The sequence below is a fragment of the Erinaceus europaeus genome, chromosome 2, assembly GCF_950295315.1.
Source record: "Erinaceus europaeus chromosome 2, mEriEur2.1, whole genome shotgun sequence".
Classification (NCBI taxonomy): domain Eukaryota; kingdom Metazoa; phylum Chordata; class Mammalia; order Eulipotyphla; family Erinaceidae; genus Erinaceus; species Erinaceus europaeus.
In genome coordinates this window covers 191518884-191542472 of record NC_080163.1, presented here as the reverse complement: position 1 = coordinate 191542472, position 23589 = coordinate 191518884, and the positions used below count along the sequence as shown (strand labels likewise).

General features: G+C 43.9%; 1 protein-coding gene across 1 annotated transcript in view; it reads left to right on the top strand.

Moving 5' to 3' along the window:
- Positions 1-23589, top strand: part of LOC103127621 (uncharacterized) — a 163792-nt gene that overhangs the window by 27882 nt on the left and 112321 nt on the right. The window contains 4 exon segments of the mRNA XM_060186434.1: positions 1124-1209; positions 2813-2844; positions 3521-3619; positions 9208-9326. Of these exon segments, the coding sequence (XP_060042417.1) occupies positions 1124-1209; positions 2813-2844; positions 3521-3619; positions 9208-9326 (336 nt within the window).

Sequence of the window (23589 nt, the reverse complement as noted above, 5' to 3'; positions counted from 1 at the left end):
TGAAATGGAGGAGCCCTGAGGAGTAGGAGGCTCCTCAGAGTCTGGTGAATACACGCTTAACAAATGGAGTTAGGTCAACTTTCTTGTCTTGTTTCGATGTAGCTAGACCCTCACTTATTATTCCTCAGTTTCCACATCTGTCAAGCTGGACTGGTAACACTGGATATTTGAGTGTTGTGAGGATGTTTATTTGGCAGTTGATGAGATGAAATCTATTAGACTTATTCAGAGTCAGGGCTCACTTAATGTTATCTTTTAAAATGTTTTTTTTAATTGACATTGTAGTTCTTAGCCAGTAGTCAAGCATATCTTGGTTTAAATTTTGTTTACCCATACTTTGACCCCTGAAAAGCACTCCCACACTCTGTTTAGGTTCTCTTTATGCAGAATAGGAATGACACCTCCTCTCCCTCATGGGAATGGGAGGATGGCAGGAGAAGACTGTAAATAATTCCCACTGAGTCTGGCACATAGATGGCACTGAAACAACTTGGGAGATTAGTATTACTCAGTGTGGAGTTAGTATAGGCTCTGCCCTCAGAGACCAACAGTAGTGATGGGAAAGAAGGAACTGAGGAAAGAGCTAGTGTGAGAAGAAAAAAGGCTTTAAAAAGAATAGGAACAAGAGGAGGAAGTGGTACTGTTATATGAGGAGTCAGAGCAAGTCCAAGGTTTCAGATGTGAGAAACCCAACAGGACACAGCTGCTGACAGTGTGCGTGAGGGTGGGACACTGTGACAACCCATTAGACAAACACAGAACTCAGTGACATTTCCTTCCTGTCTAACCAAGGCCTCTCCTGTAACTCTCCATTTTTATGTTCTCTCCCCAACCCCCAAAAGGACTTCATCTTCCCCTTTCTCTCATTTGGCTGGAGGAAACATCACAGGCCTATCTGTGGCAACCATCACTGCCTTTCTGATTGAAGTCCTGGTCAGGGTGGTTTTTTCAGCTACTCTGGGTTATTTCCTGTTGTTAAAAAAGAATGGGAGGTATGCCAATACTTCTCACATGCTGATCCTTCCCTAGAATGATCGCTGGCCTGCTGAAACTGAGCTCATATTCCAGGTCGGACTCCCCATACCTCTGCCCTCCCCATGATTTTTCTTGTTTTTCCATCTAGCTTCTCTTTCATTAGCTGCTGCCCCAAGGCAGATGCTCAAGGCCTTCTCAGCTAAAATTCAGTATAGCGAAGGCCCAGCCCCCTCAGTGCTGTCCTAGTCACTCTCAGCAAGCTACAGCTCTGTCCCAGGAAGTGAGGGCACAGTAAAGGGCACTCACTTCCTGTTGTGGATTCAAACCCACCCATCCTGTGAGGGGCTTTTACAGCCGAATCCGAGGGGATTCCGGCTCAGGTCACACAGGGAGGATGGAAGAGCCTGGGCAGCTGTGCCAGATGTGTGACCCACAGCCCTGATGGAGTGAGGCAGGAGGTGGAGGACCAACCAGGCAGCAGGTCCTAGGATGAGTTTGACAGCTCTGGTCAAGGCAGGTGGAGCTAGAAGAGGCCATAGGCCATTGTCGCATGTCAGCATCTCCTGGCCTAAAGGAGGGTCTGCCCACAGTAGGAGCACCACATTCAGTTAGCCCCCACACCTGAGGAGTCACCGGGTCCTGCACACACTCTGCACAGCCCTGCTTCCACTCTGAGACCCTAGTCTTCTGATCAGTCAAAGTCTATGGGTTGATTACTTTCCTGGCCCCTGGGTCTCTTCTGAGGCAGCTTTCTCCTGGGCCTACATCACTGTATGGGGCCTTGTCCCCTGTGTCTAGTACAGATGTAACTTCTTGAAATGTTTCTTGAGCACCCTCTCATTCTCCCCTTCCCCCAACAGTATGTTAAAGAAAGGGGGTCTCAACATCCTGATTGTACATGGGACCTTCCCAGTCCCCTGTTCTGATGCCACAGCTTCAACTCTCCTGTCCCCCTCATGACCATGCCTAATCTTTTCTAAGATCTGTAGAAGGCATGACCTCAGACATCACTGGACCCTAGTGTCCACCCCTGGTGAGTGTCCACTCATCTGGGGAGTATCTGTGCTCTCCTTACCCTCCTTCTGTGTCTGTCCATTCTTTGAGTCACCCTTGGACCTCCAACTCTTTATCTTTTTATTTTTTAATTTATTTTTTTTTTGCCTCCAGGGTTCATTGCTGGGACTCAGTGCCTGCACTAGGAATCCACTGCTTCTGGAGGCCATTTTCCTCATTTTATTGCCCTTGTTATTATTATTATTGTTTCCATTGCTATTGTTGCTGGATAGGACAGAGGGAAATGGAGAGAGGAGGGGAAGACAGAGAGAGGGGGAGAGAATGACAGGCACCTGCAGACCTGCTTCAATTCCCGTGAAGTGACTCCCCTGCAGGTGGGGAGCCGGGGGCTTGAAATGTGCGCTTAACCAGCTGTGCAATCACCCAACCCCCTATTTTTTAAAATTTTTACCAGAGTACTAATTGGCTCTGGCTTATTGCAGTGCAGGGGACTAAACCTGCGACTTTGGAGCCTCAGGTAACAAAGTCTCTTTGCGTAACCATTATGCTATCTATCCCTGCCCCTTCCAACTTTTTCTCTAGGGGGTTGGAAAGGTACTCATGAACATTTCATCACAGGGGACACAAGTGTTCATTCAGAAGTGACAGGTAGGGATCTGTGTCACAGGTCACCACCTCACACTTACTGGGCTTAAGGTGGCCAGGCATCTCTAACAAGGGGCTGCTCCGTTCACCCATGGCTCTGAGAGTGTTAAGACCCCCCAGTCCCTCCTGTGATAATGCTCTCCATATTCTTGGGTACTAACTCCTTTCTGTGTTCTAGGTTGTGGTCCACGCAGCAGTGATCACTCTCTGGTAAGTCAATTGTTCCTGTCACCTTACTGAGGGGCCCTTCCCACAGAACAGACCTCACAGCAAGACACCCTCAGGCTAGACATGAGCTGAACTCTCTTTGGACGCAGAGACCTTTCTTGTTCACCCTAAACAGTACCCGCAATGGTTCTCTCGTTCAACCTGATGAGAGAACCCTGGGTCCAGCCAAGAGCACAGTGGGTGCTGGAGTCCCGTCAGCTGTCCTGGGTTAACAAAGGTTTGGAGAAGATGAGACCATCACTGGAGTTCGAGGCTATAGGCTGAGAGCCAGTTGCTCTGGACACAGAGCTGTTCACTTGAGAGAAGAAATAACCCTCCATTTTATCAGGTGACATGCAATGTCTCCCTCCAGTCCAGCCCCCTCAAACCAGTCCTGGGCAAGTGGTTCCCATCTATGAGGTGAGTATGGTAATAAGTGTTGTGTCTTCTTGGCCAAAGAGATTATAGGGAATGCCCTCAGCATATACCTGACCAGGCTTGGAGGTTAAGATAATAATAAGAAAAGCTGGACTGGCATGGCTGAGGGAAGGTCTTGGATGTGAAAACACCCAAGTAGGTCAGTCCCCAGAGCAGCCCAGGTGGCCCCAGGATCTGGACAACACTGGCCCATGTTCTGATAAGGCTATAGGCCCCCAGAAGTCTCTTCTTTCTTTAACAGGAATGTAAAGACTCCTACACAAACACAGCCAGATGAACCCCACGGACTATGTGGCTTCTTAGTTTCCTCTAGAAACTGCTCCTTATGGCATGAGGAAGGGTAAGGACCCATTGAGACCTCAGACCATGTGTGTGAGTGGGAAGGTAGAGGCCAGCAGTTGAAGTCTGAGTCAGAAATCAATCATATCTCAGTCCAAAGGATGTTCAGGAACCTGGGCCCAGGAGTTGGGGTTCCCTTCTGGATTCCTGCTTTGAGCCTTAGATGGGTCAGAACAAAGGCTTTCATATACCAGAAATAGAGAAAGCCCAAAGAAAAATTCCCTGGCTTGTGATCTGCAGTGATGCAACAGAAAAGGTCTGAATAAAGACAACCTTGCTCTCTCTCATTACTTCTTTTTCTGAGAATGGGAACTCTTCTAGAAGAGATTCATCTGAATCCATTAGCATTCTTTCTTGGTTTTTAAAGGAAAAAAATCACTTCTAATTTATCCAACTCCAAGTCTCTATCCCCAGAAGGTAGGAGGAGGAGAGGACATTTTAGCAAGAAGGTGAGCTCAGAGTCCCTGTCCACCAGGAGAGCTCTTGTTGTGCTCACACAGCCCACCTATAAGGCTATGGACACAGAGGTCTGCACCTTGGCAGATGTGTACCGGGTCACAGGAGCACAGGAATGGGACCCTCTGATGTCCTCAGACAGATGAGCCACAAAGCAGCAACCAGGTGGGGCACCTGTGTTACAGTGGGCGCATCTCACAGATTCCTGGTTTCCTGTGCTCCTTAACCTGCTCTCCCAGGCCCTGGTGCCCACCCCTGAATGCTGTCCTCCACAAATGAATACACCTATCTACAAAACCAGGCTCTGGACTTGGTTTAGAAGCCCCAAGGACCTGGCTACCTCTGGGGGGATGGAGAGGCTGACTGAAGAACCCACGTAGGAGGACACAGTATTCACATTGTAAGTAAGGTTCTCCCAGGCATGTCCATGAGCTCTAGCACAGCAGTTTCCATCTATATCTGTCTTTCCCCCTAATGTGTAGTCATCAAAATAAACCTCCTCTCCACAAATGACCATCTGTCCCCATTCAGGCTTCCATGTGATAGGACAATACATCCACTTTGACTAGGCTCAAGGGCTCCCATCTGTTCTCACCTGCAGCTTCTCTATGTGTCTGCCAGCAGTTCCCAGTCCTTCCCTGAGGGTCTCAGTATAGGGGTGCTCCAGGGAGAACCACTCTGGTCAGGGTGCTAACCTTTGCACAGACTAAGCTGGCTCCAGCACTAAAGCACAGAGCCCACTGTTCTGAGGGGGTCCTGCCCTTTCTAAGTGCTCTGTGTCATCTGATGAGAAAGAGAAAGACACTGACATTTCAAATCGTGTTCACTTCCATCTAGTCCCTTATCCCACATACTCATAATGTTGGATTAGATCTGGTGACACCTCCCATTAGTTTCCTGTCGCTACTGAAGCAAATTACCAAAGTGGACAGAATAGAAATCAAGGTGTCTACACAGCTGTGTTCTCTCTGGAGGCTGCGGGGGGAGAGCCTGGTTCTTTGTGTTTTCATGCTGAGAGAAGCCGCCTGCTTTCTTAATCTGGTGGCCCCTTCCTCCATCCTCAAAGACTGCAGGGAACATCTTGAGATCTTCTAACACCACCTCTCCTCTGGCTCTGCCTCCTCTACCTCTTGTAGTTATAAGAAAAGTCCCTGGTTGGGGTGCAGTGGTGGTGGTGCACCTGGTTAAGCTCACGCATTATCGTGTGCAAGGACCCTGGTTCAGGCTCATGCTCCCCACCTGCAGAGAGGGATGCTTCAAAGTGGTGAAGCATGTCTGCAGGTGTCTCTGTTTATTTCTATCCTCCCCTTATTTTCTATATGTCTTATCTAATAAAAAATAGGGGGAAAACAGAAAAAATGGCCACCAGGAGTGGTGGATTTGTACTGCAGACACTGAGCCTCATCAATAACTTTGATGGCAATAAAAGGAGAGAGAGAGAGAGAGAGAGAGAGAGAAAGGAAGGAAAAGATAAATAAAAGAAAATTGGTCCCTGGTGATTATATTGGTCAAAACTGGACAAACTATCACCACAATCTCTCAGTCATTCAGTCCTCTATTAATCTGAATATTCCCTTAATCATGCCACAAAGTTATTCTGGGCATGAAGATGTGGACACATTTGAAGGGCTCTTGCTCTGTCTACACACTTCTCAAGGTCCTGCCATTCATCTTCTTTCACTACAAACTGTAAGTGGGCAGCCTGGACGGGGTCATCCTGACTGAGGGTCAATCACTGGAGTGATGTCCACAGCGCCCTCACTGACCCAGAGTTAAGATGATGGAGGCCAGTCCACTTCCTACAACTCTTTCCTCCTCTTCTTTGTTAGTAATCTTAGTTGTTAAGAATGAATTGAAAGGCTGGGGAGATAGCATAATGGTTATGCAAAAGGACAGCCATGCCTGAGGCACCAAAGGTCCAGATTCAATCTCCAGTACCACTAGAAGACAGAGCTGAGCAATGTGTTAAAAAGAAGGAGGAGGAGAAGATGATGAAGAAGAAGAATGAGTGAATGAATGAATGAATGAATGAACTGAAAGTAGTGTATGAAATGAATGAATGAACTGAAAGTAGTACTGCTCTCACCATAAAGCTTCAATGGCAGGGACTGCCACAGTCTCTGAAGAGACATGACGCCAACCATCTCTGAACTTGTAGGTGGACACAGATCCCGCATGCCTGCCCCACAGACCAGGCCCCACACTATGTGGTAGGGAGACAGACAATGCAGACTCTCACTTTTGAATTTTGAGCACAGACACCATCTACACTGCCCTGACTAATGCTGAGCTTTCTTCAAACCTCTAGAATGTACAGCCTAGTTCATCCACACTGGGTGGGGCACAGTGCATGTTAAACACTCTAGCAATGTGTGTGTGTGTGTGTGTGTGTGTGTGTGTGTGTGTGTGTATGATGGGCACACACACAGACACAAACAGGAAGTGCATCTTGAGATTCTTCAACCCTCAAATGATGAAAATTAGCAATGAATACAGTAATCAATTCTTAAGACTAAAAAAATGCTCATTAAGGGGCTGGGTGGAAATATAGCTGGTTGAGTGTACATGTTACAATGCATAATGACTTGGGTTCCAGCCCCAGCCCCCATCTTCAGAGGGAAATATTTTTGAATTGAAGCAGGGATGCAGGTATCTCTCTTTATCTCTCCCTACCCTCTCAATGTCTGGCTGTCTCTATACAATAAATAAAGAGAATAACTTTTTAAATGCTCATTAATTATTAATTCTTCAGTTATCACAATTGCACAGAGAGACACTATAGAAGAGAGACAAGGAATCTGAATTTTCAGAAATTCCAATCCTTTTCTAACCTACCTGTGGTAGTGGGATGGACATGAGTCAGGTTCAGGTGAGTAAGACGGATATCCTCAGGCAACCCAGGCCAACCTCATCCAGGCCTGCTAACTGCGCCAGGGGTGAGGAAAGCCCTCACCTGGAGCCAGTGCTCTCACATGGGGAGACCCCTCACCTCACTAGTTCTGCACAGAGCCACCGCTTCTAGTGAAGTAGTGTACAGAAACGAATGGCAACTGCTTGTACCAGTATAAATCCTAAAACCGAACCCTCTCTTCCTCTTGGTGTCTGTAAGAGCCCTGGCAGATTTAAAGACAGCTTCTGGTGTTTGTAAAACTCCTGACAGCCTTTGACCTTTATGACCTCTGCCCACCTTTTAGTCCTTGTATGCATATTGTGAATTACTTTTTGTCAACTTTTCTTTAACTATGAAAGGGAAATGTTATAGCACCTCAGTGCCCAGAAGCTTTTGGGCATTAGCTGATTCTGGGCTTGGAATGCCAAAAATAAAAACTCTTTACCAGTAGCCCCAAGGTGTAGTGACTTTTGTTCAGATTCCTACATTTACACTAGGATGGTCTCCTCACAGTGTGAGACTAGGGTGTGACATTCTCTTCTCCAGGCCTGAGATTGCCTGTGAACTACTGGAAGAGGGGAACCTTAGAATGGCTAACCCCAAGTTCTTCTAATTCTAGAAGGAGATGGAGAGCCAGAGGACCCAGCCCATGAGCAGAGACTTACAAAGCCCATTCTCTGTGGACTTGAGGATGGGGAGAGACTAGAGGTAAAACAGGGTGACAAGGACATGGACTAAGGTTTTGGAGACTGGAACCCTGATATTCCTCTGCTACTCGACTCTTCAAAAGGGGGGTTATAGGACCCACCACCTTCCTGCCACAGAGAGGCCCACATCACTGAGGGGAACAGAGGTAGGGATAGGAGAGCCTCAGAGTTAAGAACCACCAGACTGCTAACTCCATGTGACTAGGCACCAAAGGCCTGGTGTCACTTAGGCCAGTGCAGGTGAAAATATGCAGTCCACCACTGAAAACTCAGGCTCAGGAGGACGCACGGACATGGATTCTTCTTTGACTCACTGGCGCCTTAGTCCAGCCCCAGGGGCATGAATGTTGTAATTGGATTGCCTGCTGTGCACAAAAGTCAGACTTATCCCAGATCAGGAGCCAAAGCTTGATGAAATCTTATTATGGTAATTAAGAGAAAGGTTGTAAAGTCAAGCATAAGGCTCGATTTTTCTCTTAAGTTATATATAAACTCCCTCAAATGCCTGAAGTACTACTGAGCACAAACTATTGGGCAGTGGCCTTGGCATTTCCACCCATGTCCTCCAGAGGGCGGCAGAGAGACTTCACACATGGTGACTCTCTAGGGGCTGCACCCCCTCCCTGCCCCACAGACTCTCCAGTCCTTTAGCATAGTTCTACTTGCTTTCTCATACTGAGTCTGTCAGTCCCTCAGTCCATCCAGGCACCTGCCTGTCCACCTGAATACCTGTCCTCTGCAGGCAGCTCCCCCAACCTCCTTAAAGCAACCCCACCCTTTAGAATCAGGTCAGCATTCCCGGTACAACCCTGGTGTGAGTTGGGGGTGGGAGGGGTCCCTCACGTCCTCCAGTGGTTACTTCTGGAAACACACAGACACAAAAGAAGTGGACAGAGGAGGTGCCAAAGGAGCCTGGCTTCCACCTGAGCTCACATAGACCCTTTGAGTCTCTCCCATGTGAAATTTGAATCTCTCCATTTTGCTCTGTCCGGAATCACCCATATGGGTAAGACAAGGGATCTACCTGATGGCCCAGGGTCAGTGCAGAGAGAGCACAGATAAACTGAGTCTTGGTTGAGTTTCCCTGAAGAGAAGATATTTCTCCCTGAGACAGTCTCTCTTTTTATTTTAAATACTTCTTTCAATCTTTAAATTATATTTATTTATTTAATGGATAGATACAGCCAGAAATCTAGAGGGAAGGGGTGATATAGAGGGATAGAGACAGAGAGACACCTGCAACACTGCTTCACCACTTGTGAAGCATACCCCCTGCAGGTGGGGACTAGGGGCTCGAACCTGGGTCCTTGCACACTGTAACATGTGCACTCAACCAAGTGCACCACCACCCAGCCCTGAGAAAGTCTCTCTGAGGAGAAACTTGTTACCAACTTCCTAGCTCTCTTTTCAAGGTAAGAGAATTCATTCCAGACAAATGTACATCCTGGACACCAGACACTGTTCTTATTTACAACCTTAGAATTGGACAGACATCTGGAGGAAGAAGCCCTTTAAACAACCTTCATTCCTCCTCAGGAATGTCCATCCCACCTGCACCAAGGGCACAAACAAGATTAGGCAAGTGCCAGCCCTGATTTTGCTCACATTCTCAGTGGAGAAAGGGAAGCAACAGAGAATCCAGAATGTGAAGTCAGGTACTCAGAAGTGTCCCAAAGAGCAGGAAAAAAAATCAAGGAAAGGTCCCACTGCAAGAATACATACATCGAAGGGGTCAGGCGGTAGCGCAGCAGGTTAAGCACACATGGCGCAAAGCACAAGGACCCAAGGACTGGCTAAAGGATCCTGGTTCGAGCCCCCCCCCACCAGCTCCCCACCTGCAGGGGGGGTTGCTTCATGAGCAGAGAAGCTGGTCTGCAGGTGTCTGTCTTTCTCTCCCCCTCTCTGTCTTCCCCTCCTCTCTCCATTTCTCTCTGTCCTATTCAACAACAGCAACAATAATAATAAACATAACAATGATAAAACAAAGGCAACAAAAAAGAAAAAAATAGCCTCCAGGAGCAGTCAATTTGTGGTACAGGCACCAAACCCCAGCAATAACCCTGGAGGCAAAAAAAAAAAAAAACATGCATCGCCAAAATGTAGGCAGGTATTTAGGAGTTGCTCCATGCAGTGCAACAAGTCTCTGCCCAATACACATTCAAATACTCATAATTTGTCTCATTCTTCTTTTATATTCTTTTTTAAAAAGTTTTATTTATTTGTTTGTTGTTGGGTAGAAATGGAGAGAAATTGAGAGGTGAGGAGTAGATAGAAAGACAGAGTGATACCCTGTTTCACCACTTATGAAACTCCCCCACCACCCACAGGTGGGGACCAGGGGCTTGAACCCAGGTCCTGGCACACTGTAGTGTGTGAACTCAACCAGGTGTGCCACCACCTGGCCCCTTTAAAGTTTTTATTTTACTTTTTCAGTAAATCTATTTTAATAAGAGTCATAGATAGAGAGATAGAGATGAGAGAGAGAGGGAAAGAGAGAGGGGGGGAAGAGAAAGAGAGATAGAAATACCCCTCAACTCTGGCCCATGGTGGGGCTGAGGATTGAGCCTGGGATCTCAGAGCCAGGAATGGAAGTTTGCTTGCCTAACTCTTAGGATATCTCCTCAGCTCCCTGGCTACAGTTTCTAACTGAAAATACTGAGTTGAACATTAAGAAGCCCAAAAATGCTGAAACACAGAGAAAATTAAAGCTGTTGCACAGAATTCTTACTCCAAAACCACACAAACATGCACAAGCACTGACTGTTTTGTCTATTTCTCTCCTACTTGCCCTTAACCTTCAGGAATCTACTCACTACTGCTCAGACCTTCTATACTCCCAAAGCAAAAGATATTCTACTTGCCCACAGCCTACCTGAAAATTTGCATGTACAGGTGGACATTTTGAGCTCAACCACCAATTATATCACAGGCTACCAACACTTAATTGTCTTTAGTCTGTTTGCTCCATAGGGTAAACCCTCAGCTGCTTTTCTCCTGAGCCTCCTATTACACCAAAGCCTCTAATCTGCCTGCATAGTCTGCTGGCTGTCACTGAGAGGCCCCTTCAATCCACACAGGAGCTCACCATCCCCAGCCTTGCTGTGAGTCATAGTGGGTCCTACACCTGCCTCACCTACAGCTCTGCTGAAAGTCTCAAGAGAGCCACAGTGAAGACTATCACAGTCGCTGTTATTCCTAGACCCTTAGACACAGTCTGTAGTGCAGTCAGAATTTTACCAAATCTACAAAAAACAAAAACAAAAACTGGAAGAATTTTCTTCCCAACTAGAGTGGACAGACACTAGATACCCCGATATTTACCACCAAAAGAAAAAGACATTTTAGTCAGGCCTCTGCTGGACTGATAGGACACTGATGAATTATCTAGTAAATTGCATCCATGTGTTTTCTCTGTCTTTTTCTGGCATCAGAGGCCTCACACATGCATGATGTCACTACTACAAGGTCAACTTTTTTTCATTATTTTATCAGATCTCTGTGTGTATGCAGAGACAGAGAGATAGGTAGAGAGAGGAAGACCCAGCTCCGCACTGGGACATCCTTCCATGCCACAGCACATGTGATGCTGAGTCAGACCGATTCCGTGTCTGGTATAGCTGCATCCTACCAAGTGAGCTATCCCTCACCCTCCTGCCAGGTATTCTCATTAAAAGCCAAAAGGAATCTTAAAATTGCATTAAGATAACCCTATAAATTAATACAGAAAATCAGTGGCATCCCTGTGAGCAAATATGGGACAAGAAAAAGATGAAATCAATCCTAATTTTAATGTCAGCAAAAATAATTGGGTATCTAGATATAAATTTAACAAAGGAGGTGAAAGACCTGACATTGAAAATTGAGTCACTAATAAAGGAAATAGAAGAATACACAAAGAAATGGGAAGCCATGGTATGTTCATGAATGAGACATTTTAAAATTGTCAAAAACCTCCGTTTCACTCAGAGAAATATGCAGACTCAGTGCAATCCTATCTATCAAAGTCACATGGAATTTATTTAAAAAAATAGGGAAAAATGCTACATACATTTATCTGGAAACACTAAAAGACCAAGAATTACCAAAGTAATCATGAGGAAAAGAAAAAAAAGGAAGAACAAGAATGGGGAGTCAGGCGGTAGCGGAGTGGGTTAAGCACAGGTGGCACTAAGCTCAAGGACCGACTAAGGATCCTGGTTCGAGCCCCCGGCTCCCCACCTGCAGGAGAATCACTTCACAAGCAGTGAAGCAGGTCTGCAGGTGTCTGTCTTTCTCTCCCCCTCTCTGTCTTCCCCTCCTCTCTCCATTTCTCTCTGTCCTATCCAACAATGACATCATCAATAACAACAACAACTACAACAACAATAAAAAACAACAAGGGCAACAAAAAGGAAAATAAATAAATATTTAAAGAAAGAAAGAACAAGAATGGAGTATCACACCTAGAGGGCTATAATATTGAATTTGCAAGATGCTGGAACAAACTTTGACACACAGGTCAGTGGAATAGAATTGAGAGCCCAGAAATAAGCCTTTATACCTATGGACAATTTATGACAAGAGGGCCCAGAACATTAAATGGAGAACTAAGAGTCTTTTCAACAAATGGGGGAATTGAGTGTTAATATATAGAAGAATGACACAAGGGGGTTGAGCAGTGGTGTGTCACTGTTTAGTGCTCATATTACTGGGTAAAAGGACCCAGGATCAAATTCCTTGTCCCCACCTTTAGGAAGTCAGGGGAAGCTTCCTGAGTGATGAAATAGTGCAGGGGTCTCTCTTTCTCTCCTTCCGTGTCTCCCCTTTCAATTTCTCTCCTTTTTTTCTAAAGATTGTATTTATTTATTAATGATAAAGATAGGAGGAGAGAGAGAAAGAACCAGACATCACTCTGATACGTGTGCTGCCGGGGATGGAAGTCAGGACCTCATGGTTGAAAGTCTAGTGCCTTAGCCACTATGCCACCTCTCAGAACACTTCTTTCAATTTCTCTATCAAATGAAAGGAAAAAGGGGAAAAAATGGTCTACAGGAGAGGTGGAATTATTGTACAGGAAGTCAGCCCCAGACATAACCATGGTGGTGAAAAGATAGAAAGGAAGAAAGAAAGAAAGAAAGAAAGAAAGAAAGAAAGAAAGAAAGGGAGAGAGAAGAAAAGGAAGGAAGGAAGGGAGGGAGGGAGGAAGGAAGGAAGGAAGGAAGGAAGATGGAAAGAAAAGGAAAAAAAAGAAAGAATGAAAACAGGGCCACCACATCTCACTATGCATAAAAGCAAAATCAAAATGCATCAAAAACCTGATGCTAGACTGGAAACCATAAAGAAAACATTATCAGAACATTTTGTATAGATTCTTTGGAAAGTACTTCAAAGGCTCAAGTCCAACCGCAAAGAAAAAAATGAATCAAAATTTTACTTTAACTACATCAAACTAAAAAGCTTTTGCACAGCAAAAAGAACCATCACCAAAACAAAAGGACATCCTGCTGAATGAGAGATTTTTTTAAAAAAATCTAACATACATTAGACAAAAGGCCAATATCCAAAATTTATAGTTAACACTCAACAAAAAAATCAACTGACACATTAAGAATGGGGAGAGGAACCAAGCAGACACTCCACTAGAGATTCATATGGCTACTAAGCACATGGAAAAAATGCTCCAAGTCACTGGTGATGAGAAAACATGAAACACAAGACAACAAGATATCACTGACACCGGAAAGAATGTCATACATTAAGAAGGACAGAAACCCAAGCTGGCGAGGATGTGGGGTAAAAGTAACTCTTCTATACTGTTGGTAGGAATGTAAATTGGTCCAAGCTGTGTAAATGGGCAGCAGACTGAAAGGTTCTTAGGTTGCTGTGAATGGATCTGCCATGCAATTCAGCCATTTATCTCTAGGTATCTATCCAAAATGAAAAGTGCATACCTATGTTCATAGAAGCACTATCCACCATAGCCCAAATCTGGGAACAACTCAAACATTCAATGTCAAATGAGTGGTTAAGAAAGTTGTGATATGAGCAATTACAGAAGTCAGACCTTCCATCTTCTGTGCCCCATGAAGAGTTTTGCTCCATACTCCCAGAGAAGAAGAAATATTAGGGCAAGATTACCAGAGGACAGGGCCGGGTGGTGGCACACCTGGTTGAGTGCATGTATTACAATGTGCAAGGACCTGGGTTCGAGCCACCGGTCCCCACCTGCAGGGGGAAAGCTTCACGAGTGGTGAAGCAGGGCTGCAGGTGTCTCTCTGTCTCTCCCCCTCTCTATCACCCCCTTCCCTCTTGATTTCTAGCTGTCTCTATACAATAAATAAAGATAATTTAAAAAAATTTTTAAAAGATTACCAGAGGGCTCTGTACCCCAATTCCAACAGCTGTCTTGTAAATCTTTATTTATCCCAATAAAGTAGTTGAAATGTAAAAATAAAATAAAAAATAAGGTGAAAAAGTTCAAAGAACTCCAATTACTGGAACAAGGGACAGTTAAAAAGAAAATACAATGGATATTATCTTTCCAAGATTCATAGGGATAAGAGAAAAAAGTTTTCATTGATTCTACCAAGGACTGATAATGGACCCTTGCTACAAATCAGCATTCACATTGTTATCCAGCTATATCTAACTGCAAATGGGGATAAGATTTATAATCTGTGTAAATGAATTTGGGACTCTTAAGCTGACTGAGATGCCACACAAGCTGACACCCCGTGTCCCAGGAAGGGCATAATATAGCTACAGTGTTAGCACATAAAAAGGGCTAAGCAGGGAGCCAGGTGGTAGCGCAGTGGGTTAAGTGCATGTGGCACAAAGCATTAATGGACCCGCGTAAGGATCCTGGTTCGAGGCCCCGGCTCCCCACTTGCAGAGGATCCACTTCACAGGCGGTGAAGCAGGTCTGCAGGTGTCTATCTTTCTCTCCCCCTCTCTGTCTTCCCCTCCTCTCTCCATTTCTCTCTGTCTTATCCAACAACGATCCGAACTGCCCCTGCGGCTACAGACAGACTATGACCCACATAGTCAACGACTGCCACCTCTCCAGATTCAAAGGAGGTCTCGAAACTTTACATCAGGCTCAACCTGACGCTGTTGACTGGCTACGGAAGAAGGGCAAACGCTAGAAGAAAAACGATGACATCAATAACAACAACAATAACTACAACAATAAAACAACAAGGGCAACAAAAGGGAATAAATAAATAAGCTATTTACAAAAGGGCTAAGCAAGATTAATAGCTACTCCAGCTGAGGACAAATGTGTGGATTTTTTAATATTTATTTATTTATTCCCTTTTGTCGCCCTTGTTGTTTTTATTAGAAGAAGAATTGTTGTAGTTATTATTGCTGTTGTTATTGATGTCACTATTGTTGGATAGGACAGAGAGAAATGGAGAGAGGAGGGAAGACAGAGACGGGGAGAGAAAGATAGACACCAGCAGACCTGCTTCACCGCCTGTGAAGCGACTCCCCTGCAGGTGGGGAGCCGGGGGCTTGAACCGGGCTCCTTATACCTGTCTTTACACTTTGTGCCACGTGCTCTTAACCGGCTGCACTATCGCCTGACTCCCGTTAAGTGTGGATTTGTAATGGAAGTATACCACCTGCAGTTGTTCTAGTAAGTGAGGTTCTCTTATTTTTTCACTTTAACGTTTTTGTTTTACAAGTTGGAATGTGTTTCTCTATCCTCTGGGTATATTTAGCTTAGGAAGAAAGTAAAATATGTATTTCAATTAGGGCTGCTAAGATAGAATAATGGTTATGCAAAAAGACTTTAATGCTGGAGACACCAAAGATCCCAGGTTCAATTCTCAGTATCACGATAGAGAACTGAGGAACTGAGGAGTGCTCTGGAAACAACAGCAACCAAATCTCAACCAGACTCTTAAGAAATTCTGAACAATTTTTTGAGCACAGAATTATTATGAATAAATAATTTAAAGCATCTAGTTAAGTGCTTTGACATAAACTCAACTAGATACGTTAACACCACAGAAAATTCTGTTTCAGTCATTCTTTTCTTTGATAGAAGGTGAGAGGCAGAAAGAAAGACAGGGAAAAGAGACACTAAGAGAAGGAGAGACACCTAGAACATTACTCCGTCATTTGTGAAGCAACCCCCACACACACTCACAGACATACATACACACAGGTGGGGGCTGGGGGTTGTACTTGGGTCTTCGTACATGGTAACATGTGCTCCACTGGGTGAACCACCACCTGGCCCCTCAGGCACTATCTTATCTGGATAATGCCTCTTTGAAATATAAACTTAAGGGAGATATGCTTCACCAAAATATGCAGACTCTTGTGTTTCTTTTCTTCGTCATCTTTTTTTTTCCCCTCTTTTTGTGAAACCAATTTTGTGGAACCAGGGCCATACTGAGCTGGGTCATTTTTTTTTCCACTGGAGATGAAGAGAGAGTGGGAAAGAACATACAGCACCAGATGTCCTTCCAGTGGCATAGGCACTCCCACGTGGTGTGGGGTTGTGAACTCAACCCACGTATGTGGAAAGGCAGGCACTCTAACCAGTGACATATCTCTTGAGCCTTTTCTTTCATTTACAAGCAACTGCTATGGTCATTACTGCCAGGAAGTATGTCATGTATAATACTTCTCAGCAATGACCAGGCCTCCCTTTTCATGGACTGGGCAAGGTACCACCTATGCTAGCTGACCACTCCCTTCATAGATTCTGCTTCACAGCTTCCATGGGACTGCTCACCAAAATATGTAGTTTTTTGTTTTTTAATAAAAGAGTGAATTTTGCATTCTAAGTCAAAGCTAAATTATTAAATGAAAACTATAAGACATCTGTAGCCCATAGTAGATAAAAGATAACTTTATGGGGCTGGGTGGTGGTGCACCTGGTTGAGCACACATGTTACAATGCACAAGGACCCAGGTTCGAGCCCCCTATCCCCACGTGCAGGGAGAAAGCTTTATGAGTGGTGAAGGAGGGCTTCAGGCGTCTCTTTGTCTCTCCTTCAATCATCCCCTCCCCTCTTGATTTCTGACTGCCTCTATCCAATAAATAAATAAAGATAATTTAAAAAAAGATGACTTTATGAAAACAGAAGAAGAGGACTGGAGAGATAGCACAAAGGTTGTGAAAAAAAAAACTTTCATGCCTGAAGCTCTGAGGCCTCAGGTTCAGTCCCTAGCACCTCCATTAGCCAGAGCTGAGCAGTGCTCTGGTCTCTCTAACTGTATCTTTCTCTCTGTATCCCTGTTTCATTAAAAATAAGCAATAACATAAAAGTATTGAATACAGAAGGATAATATCCTATTTTCTTCACTCTGGAACTGGGAAATTCTTAAGAAATAGGCTTATTTTCACCAAAATGTATCTATGAATATTTAGATTCATCCAGTTAGAATTTGTTCATTTTGTAGACATCTAGTTCTTGAAAGAGGGCTGTGTTAGCAATATTTCTACTGCAATCTACAGTTGAAAATGATATGCATAGAATTAAATGTGACCAGTTTTTAAAGGTTAAGGTTGACTTTACAATGTCACCAAGAAAAAAAAAAAAATCAACCTACAGCCCACTTCTCAGGTTCCAGACAGCTGAGCCAGGTAAAAAGGAAGTTAACTCCAGGCAGGCCTAGAAAACCAGCATATTTTGAGAGTTTCAAGAATAAAGGACTTAATTACTGAGACAAAGTCCTTGCTGTGACCTCTTGCTCTTAAGATTCTATTAAAAGTTTAATATGAGACTTTTTTTTTTTTGCCACCGGGGTTGTCACTAATATCTGCATGATTGCTCTGTTTGTGATGGACTGCTTTTATTTATTTTTACAGATAGAGAGTAAGAGACAAAGATGAAGGGAAGGAGCTAAGGAGGAAAGAAGGGGGCTAAGCAGGGAGGGTAGGATGGAGAGAGAGAAGGAATGACATTACAGTAGTTCTTCACCATTCATGAAGCCTACCTGGTGCAAGTGCTCCCATATGGTGACCAAGGGCTTGAATGTAGGCTCACAATCATGGTAAAGCGTGCCCTCTACCAGGTGAACTATCTTCTGGTCTCCTCAACTTGAAACACTTTCTATAAACTATCAGCAAAGAAAATATAAAGGAGCCTATATATGGAAAATCATGTTATGCTTCTGGTGCTTAGAGAAATAAAATTTGTTGCCTATTAAAACTTGAGTCTTTTTAATACATAGGATGAGTCTTTGATATACTGACTCTCTCAAAAGCCTAGACCAGAAAGAACAGAAGCAACCTGTGGCACAGCTATATACAAATAATATCAAAGGACATAAATTATGGTGATGTTGGGTATGACACAGTAAATCCTAACAAAGGGATTTTTCAAAGTTAACACAATTACCAAATAATGTGATGACAACAATAACTATCTATTGTCTTCTTGAACCCTAAGACAGCAGGAACCTCACTTTTCTACTATAGAGCCTGTATTTCCCCCAGTCCTAGAACCTTAGGCTGGGGCGCACTTTCCTGCATGCTTCTTTCAATTCATACCAAACAATATTGCATCCACCGATCCCAACCTAATAAACACAAGGAGTACCACCTCAGCATGCTTCACTTCAGACTGTGTCCAGAGACTTCAGATGTGGAATGACAACCCTTCAGCTTCATTACTCGGGTGAGACCTTTCCTTTCATAGTATTCTCTAATTCCATTCCAGGCGGTTCACTTCCTAACAAAGTCCCAAAACCTAGATGTAGACTAGGTGAGATAGAGCCTATGTTCACACGTATCCATAAACTAGGGCAAAATATATACCTGAAAGCAGAAGTACACAATAGTCTGCAGTGAGTACCCCCCAACACTTCATCTGCACTATTCCAGTCTTTAGGTCCATGATTGTTGAACAATTTGTTTGGCTTTGTATGTTAACTCTCTATTCAGCCACCAGGTTTCAGATGCCAGCACGATGCCAACCAGACTTCCCTGGACAGATGACCTCACCAACGTGTCCTGGAGCTCTGCTTCCCCAGAGCCCCACTCTACTAGAGAAAGAGAGAGGTAGGCTTGGAGTATGGATAGACCAGACAACGTCCATGTTCCGCTGGGAAGCAATTAGAGAAACCAGACTTTCCACCTTCTGCATCCCACAATGACCTTGGGTCCATACTCGCAGAGGGATAAAGAATACGAAATCTATGGGGGGTGGATGGGATACAGAGATATGATTGTGGGAATTGTGTGGAGTTGTACCCCTCTTATCCTATGGTTTTGTTATTAATGTCTCCTTTTTAAAATAAATTTTTAAAAAAATTAAAAACTGCAATTAATTTGCCAACAAATTAGATATACTATGATTTTCTTTGTGGAAGTTGAGGATAATCTCAAAGGGTAGCTCTGTTTCAGTAAGGAATAAAAAACTCTAGTCATCTGAATAAACTCTGAACTTTTATATTTTGTACTTTTTAACTGAACTGGATTCTAAATTCTACAAAGTCCTCTAATGTCTTTTTTATTTATTTTTAAATGTTCATTTATTTATTATTGGATAGAGGCATAAATTGAGGAGGAAGGAAGAAATAGAGAGCGAGAAAGACAGAGAGACACCTGCAACCCTGCTTCACCACTTATGAAGCTTTCCCCCTGCAGGTGGGGACCAGGGGCTTGAACCCAGGCCACTGTGCACTGTAGTGTGTGCACACATAAACAGGAGTGCCACTACCTGGCCTCCCTCCAATGACTTCAAGTGCAGATTTATAGTTTTCTTTTTCATCTTCCTTCTCATTCAGAATTATTGAGAGATAATGTACTTCTTTCTCTGGAAGTCATTAAAGGTAGAGATCAGAGAAATCATGGTAAGTGCTCATGTAAAAACAACCTTAAGCCTCTTGCTGAGGAAACCATTCTTAAAGGTCATCCAAGACATGCAGCCTGCATCCTGGGAAAGTCTGACAGATTACCACTGCTGCCTTCATGGCATCTGAAGATGCTTTGAGTCTGAACATTTGGCTGCCCTCAGAACACAGAACCCAAGATTCTATTAAATACTGCTTTCTATTATTTATAATTTTTATTTTTATAATTTATTTATTTGTGACTAATAGAAGTTTATAGGATTGTAAGATTACAGTGCATAGTTCCACACCACACCCACCACCATAATTCTGGGTCCCCACCCTCCCATCCCCTAAAGATAACCACCGGAGTTTTCTCATGTCTTAGAAATGGTCTGCTTCCTTCTGTTATTTTGGAACTGGAGGTGATTATGCTCAGTGAACTATGTAAGGAGATGAAGATGACTATCTGATGGTTTCAATTATATGTGGAATGTAGAGATCTGATTTACATGAACTTGGGGGAAAAAAGCCCAGAAAGATGCCTTTCATTAAAAAAATGGTAATGAAACTATCTCTCAGACTCTAGGAGAACCACTATGGTGATTATGGGGGCAGCAAGCAGAGGAGGACACATGATCTTGGTGATGACTTGCATATATATATATATATATATATATATATATATATATATATATATATAACTATGAAATCTAATAAGACTGTAAAACTGTGTCAAATTAAGAAAAAAATTCAGTCATAAAAAACACTGTTTTTCTTTTGTTTCCAATGATATGCCTCTTATCACATACCTGATAGCTTACACCATCTGTGTCCCTCTTTTTTTTTTTTAGCCAAATTGCACCGATAACCCAGATAGATACCTATAGATATCCCAGGCTTGTGCTTCAGTCAACTTTTTGACTGAAATGATCTAGCTTGGGACTGAGATTCTGCTTCAGTGAGATGGAGTAAATGGCCCAGCTAGATTCTGAAATGTGAAGCATCTGGAAGAGTTTCAATAGGTGGAACTGAAATGCTTGCCTCCCTATTATGTTTAGAAGAGACATCTTAAGATATGACACTTTGCCAAGTAACTGGAGTTGAAGAAGTAAAGGCTGAAGGCTCATGGAGCTGTTCATTAATTAAAATAGTTTAATATATATTTATTTATTTTTGGATAGAGACCAAGAGAATTTGAGAGAGGAGTGGGAGATAAACAGGGAAAGAGACAAGAGAGACACCTGCAGCCCTGCTTCACCACTCGTGAAGCTTTCCTCCCGTGGGGACCAGGGGCTTGAACCTGGGTCCTTGCGCACTATAGTTTGTGTGCTTAACCAGGTGCTCCACCACATAGCAACTAATCAATTTTTTAAATTTTATTTATTTATATATTGGATAGAGAGAGACAGAAATTGAGAGGGAAGGGGAGCTAGAGAAGGAGAGAGACAGGGAGACACCTGCAGCCCTGCTTCACCACTTGTGAAGCTTTCCCCCTGCAGGAGGGGACTGAGAACTTGAATGCAAGTCCCTGCACATTATAACATGTGTGCTCATCCAGGTGCACCACCACTGGCCCCAAGATGTTCATTAATTTCTTAATTATTCAGAAGAAGATTTGTTAATATCTTCTCTAGAATTATGCCATTAACAAAAAATGCTCTTTCTCCATAAGTAATCAGTATAACAAAGGAAAATTCCAATTGCAGACCATCTGTTTTTTGTCATATAAAATCACCTTTGGTCACATGAATATCCCTTCTCTCTCACTGGAGTTCCTGGCCCCTGTTTTATTCCACAGTTCAGAAGCTACAACTGCATTCAGCTCTTCTGTCTTTGGATTTTTCATATTTACCTGTGTGCCAGGTAGTGGTGTAATTAAGTGTTGTTTTTTTCTGAAAGTGATTCTGATATTAATTTGATTATCTGACCTGTCCAATAAGAACTCAAAGGATATGGAGAAATCCCCTGCTCTTTCCCATCACAACAGAAATCAACTAGTCATAAATGTGCACAGCTCTTCCAAAGGACAGATATATGAAAAATTCTCATTAAGTCATCATATCTGGCAATATAGACTTCTTGTTGGGACAAGACTGGAAAAGTAAGAGGCAAAAGTTCAAGCAGTTGTTATGAACAGAGATGAATTATCCATAAACAAATGTCACCAAAGTGCATCAAGAAATGTAAGGTTGACTTTGTCCCAAAAGGATGAGAAGAGAAACAAGATGGTCTGTGATAAAGTTTCATACCCACCGACATTTGGTTAACATGGAATCCAATAACAAACTGTGAAAAGAAGGGGTGTTCTTAGTTGATGGAGGTGTCTGCAGAACTGCAGCAATGCCACACCTGATCCATAATCACTGAAAGTATCAGTCGTGACAGCAGTGAGGCAAGGCTGTGTGTGATCGCCAACCTGGAGTCTGAGCCTCTGTGTCCCAACAATCCTATTGAGGGTATCCCTGGGCCACACTGACAGGGACAGCTCAGGGCAGAGAGAGGGAGCCACATGAGGGATGGCTGAGAAGAAGCTGTGCTTGGAGTCCAAGGGTCTTGAAGAGATCAATGTCTGAGGTAGGAAGCTCGTCAGGGGCACAAGATAGTTCTGCAGGTCTGATCTCAGATCACAGACATGATGAGCTGATTCTTAGGCCTTTGCTAAGGTGACTCTGAGGTGGTGACATCAGAGAAAAGGGTCACCCGTTGACACTTTCCATGTGTCAGACTGACAGTGAGGAAAACATGCCAGACCTCCTATGGTGTCCCCTGAACTGGCCAGACCTCTGTACCCAGCAGGCCATCAACCTGAGTGAGTCAGCCATGGAAATTAAAAAACAGGTCCTCTCCCAGATCAACAAACTGTAGCAGGAAAATGGTGAGTTGAGACTCAAGTTTCCCTGCTTCTCATGTGAAAATGGTCCTTGTGCTGATGGCTCAGTGTCCACCTGATCCTGAGTGGTACATTAGGGATCTGGGACTAGGACTGGAGAATTCACTCTTCTCCATGAATCAGTTCCAAAGGTCACCAGAATCTTCCTTCTATCTCTGACCGCATCCACAGGTATTGAGATATTTGGGAATCCTGGCTGAAAACAATGACCCTCAGACTCAGAGCTTGCTGGCAGCTCCTAGTCTAAAGAATTGAGAGCAGCAGATCTGTTTTGACCATACAAAAATCCCCCCTAGACATTGTCCTCTAGGATCCATCAGGACCCACCAGTCTTCAAATGTGGAGGTCATAGAAGGCTGGGAGTCTCTTTTGCACACAGCAAAGACCTGATCTTGTCCACAAGTCTGTTATCAGACACGGGGGCTTTAAATGAAGCAGAGGAGTTGGTCACTCCTCAACCCTTGTGCCAGGAAGTGCCCTGATGAAGCCTCTTCAATGCTAGATGGCAGAGGGTGGTGTTACAAAGAGAGCCATTCTTAAGAACTTGGCTGGACTAAGAGAATGGGCATGGTAAAATCTCCAAGACTGCTCCCATTATAAATCCCTTCCTTGTGACTTGAACAGAGAATTCAGGATGAATAGACTTACTAGTGACATTTTTTTTGGAGGGGGTGGATTATAAGTAGTCTCAGATTGCTGGGCATCTCTGTTACCTGGGCCACTGCTGAAGGAACAGCTGTTTTCTGTTTTTAAATATTTTTTATCTTTATTTATTAATTGGATAGAGACAGCCAGAAATCGAGAGGAATGGAGAGACAGAGAAACTCCTGAAGTCCTGCCTCAGCACTTGCGATGCTTTTCCCCCTGCAGGTAGGGTCTGGGGGCTTGAATCTGGGTCCTAGCCCATTGTAACATGTGTGCTCAACCAGGTGTGCTGCCACCAAGCCCAATACTTAGGCAACACCTGAACTTTCATAGCTTTAACAACCTCCCAGGGGGCTTCTCGGCAAAGATGAGATAATATCCTTGTACTAGCATTCCTGGCTGTGGTTGCAGCTCCTTCTCTAGAGGGAAAAAGTCAGAAATTCTAAGAGCTGTTGGGGTTTTGATGGCTGCTCCAAAGCATAATTGTGGGGAGGTACTGACAGAGTATTCCAGGCTAATGCTTGTCAAATAGGTGAGTATGTGTGTGTAGACAGAGGCTGAAGAGAATGGGTATCTAGACAAGAGGAAGGGTAGAAAGGGCTCAA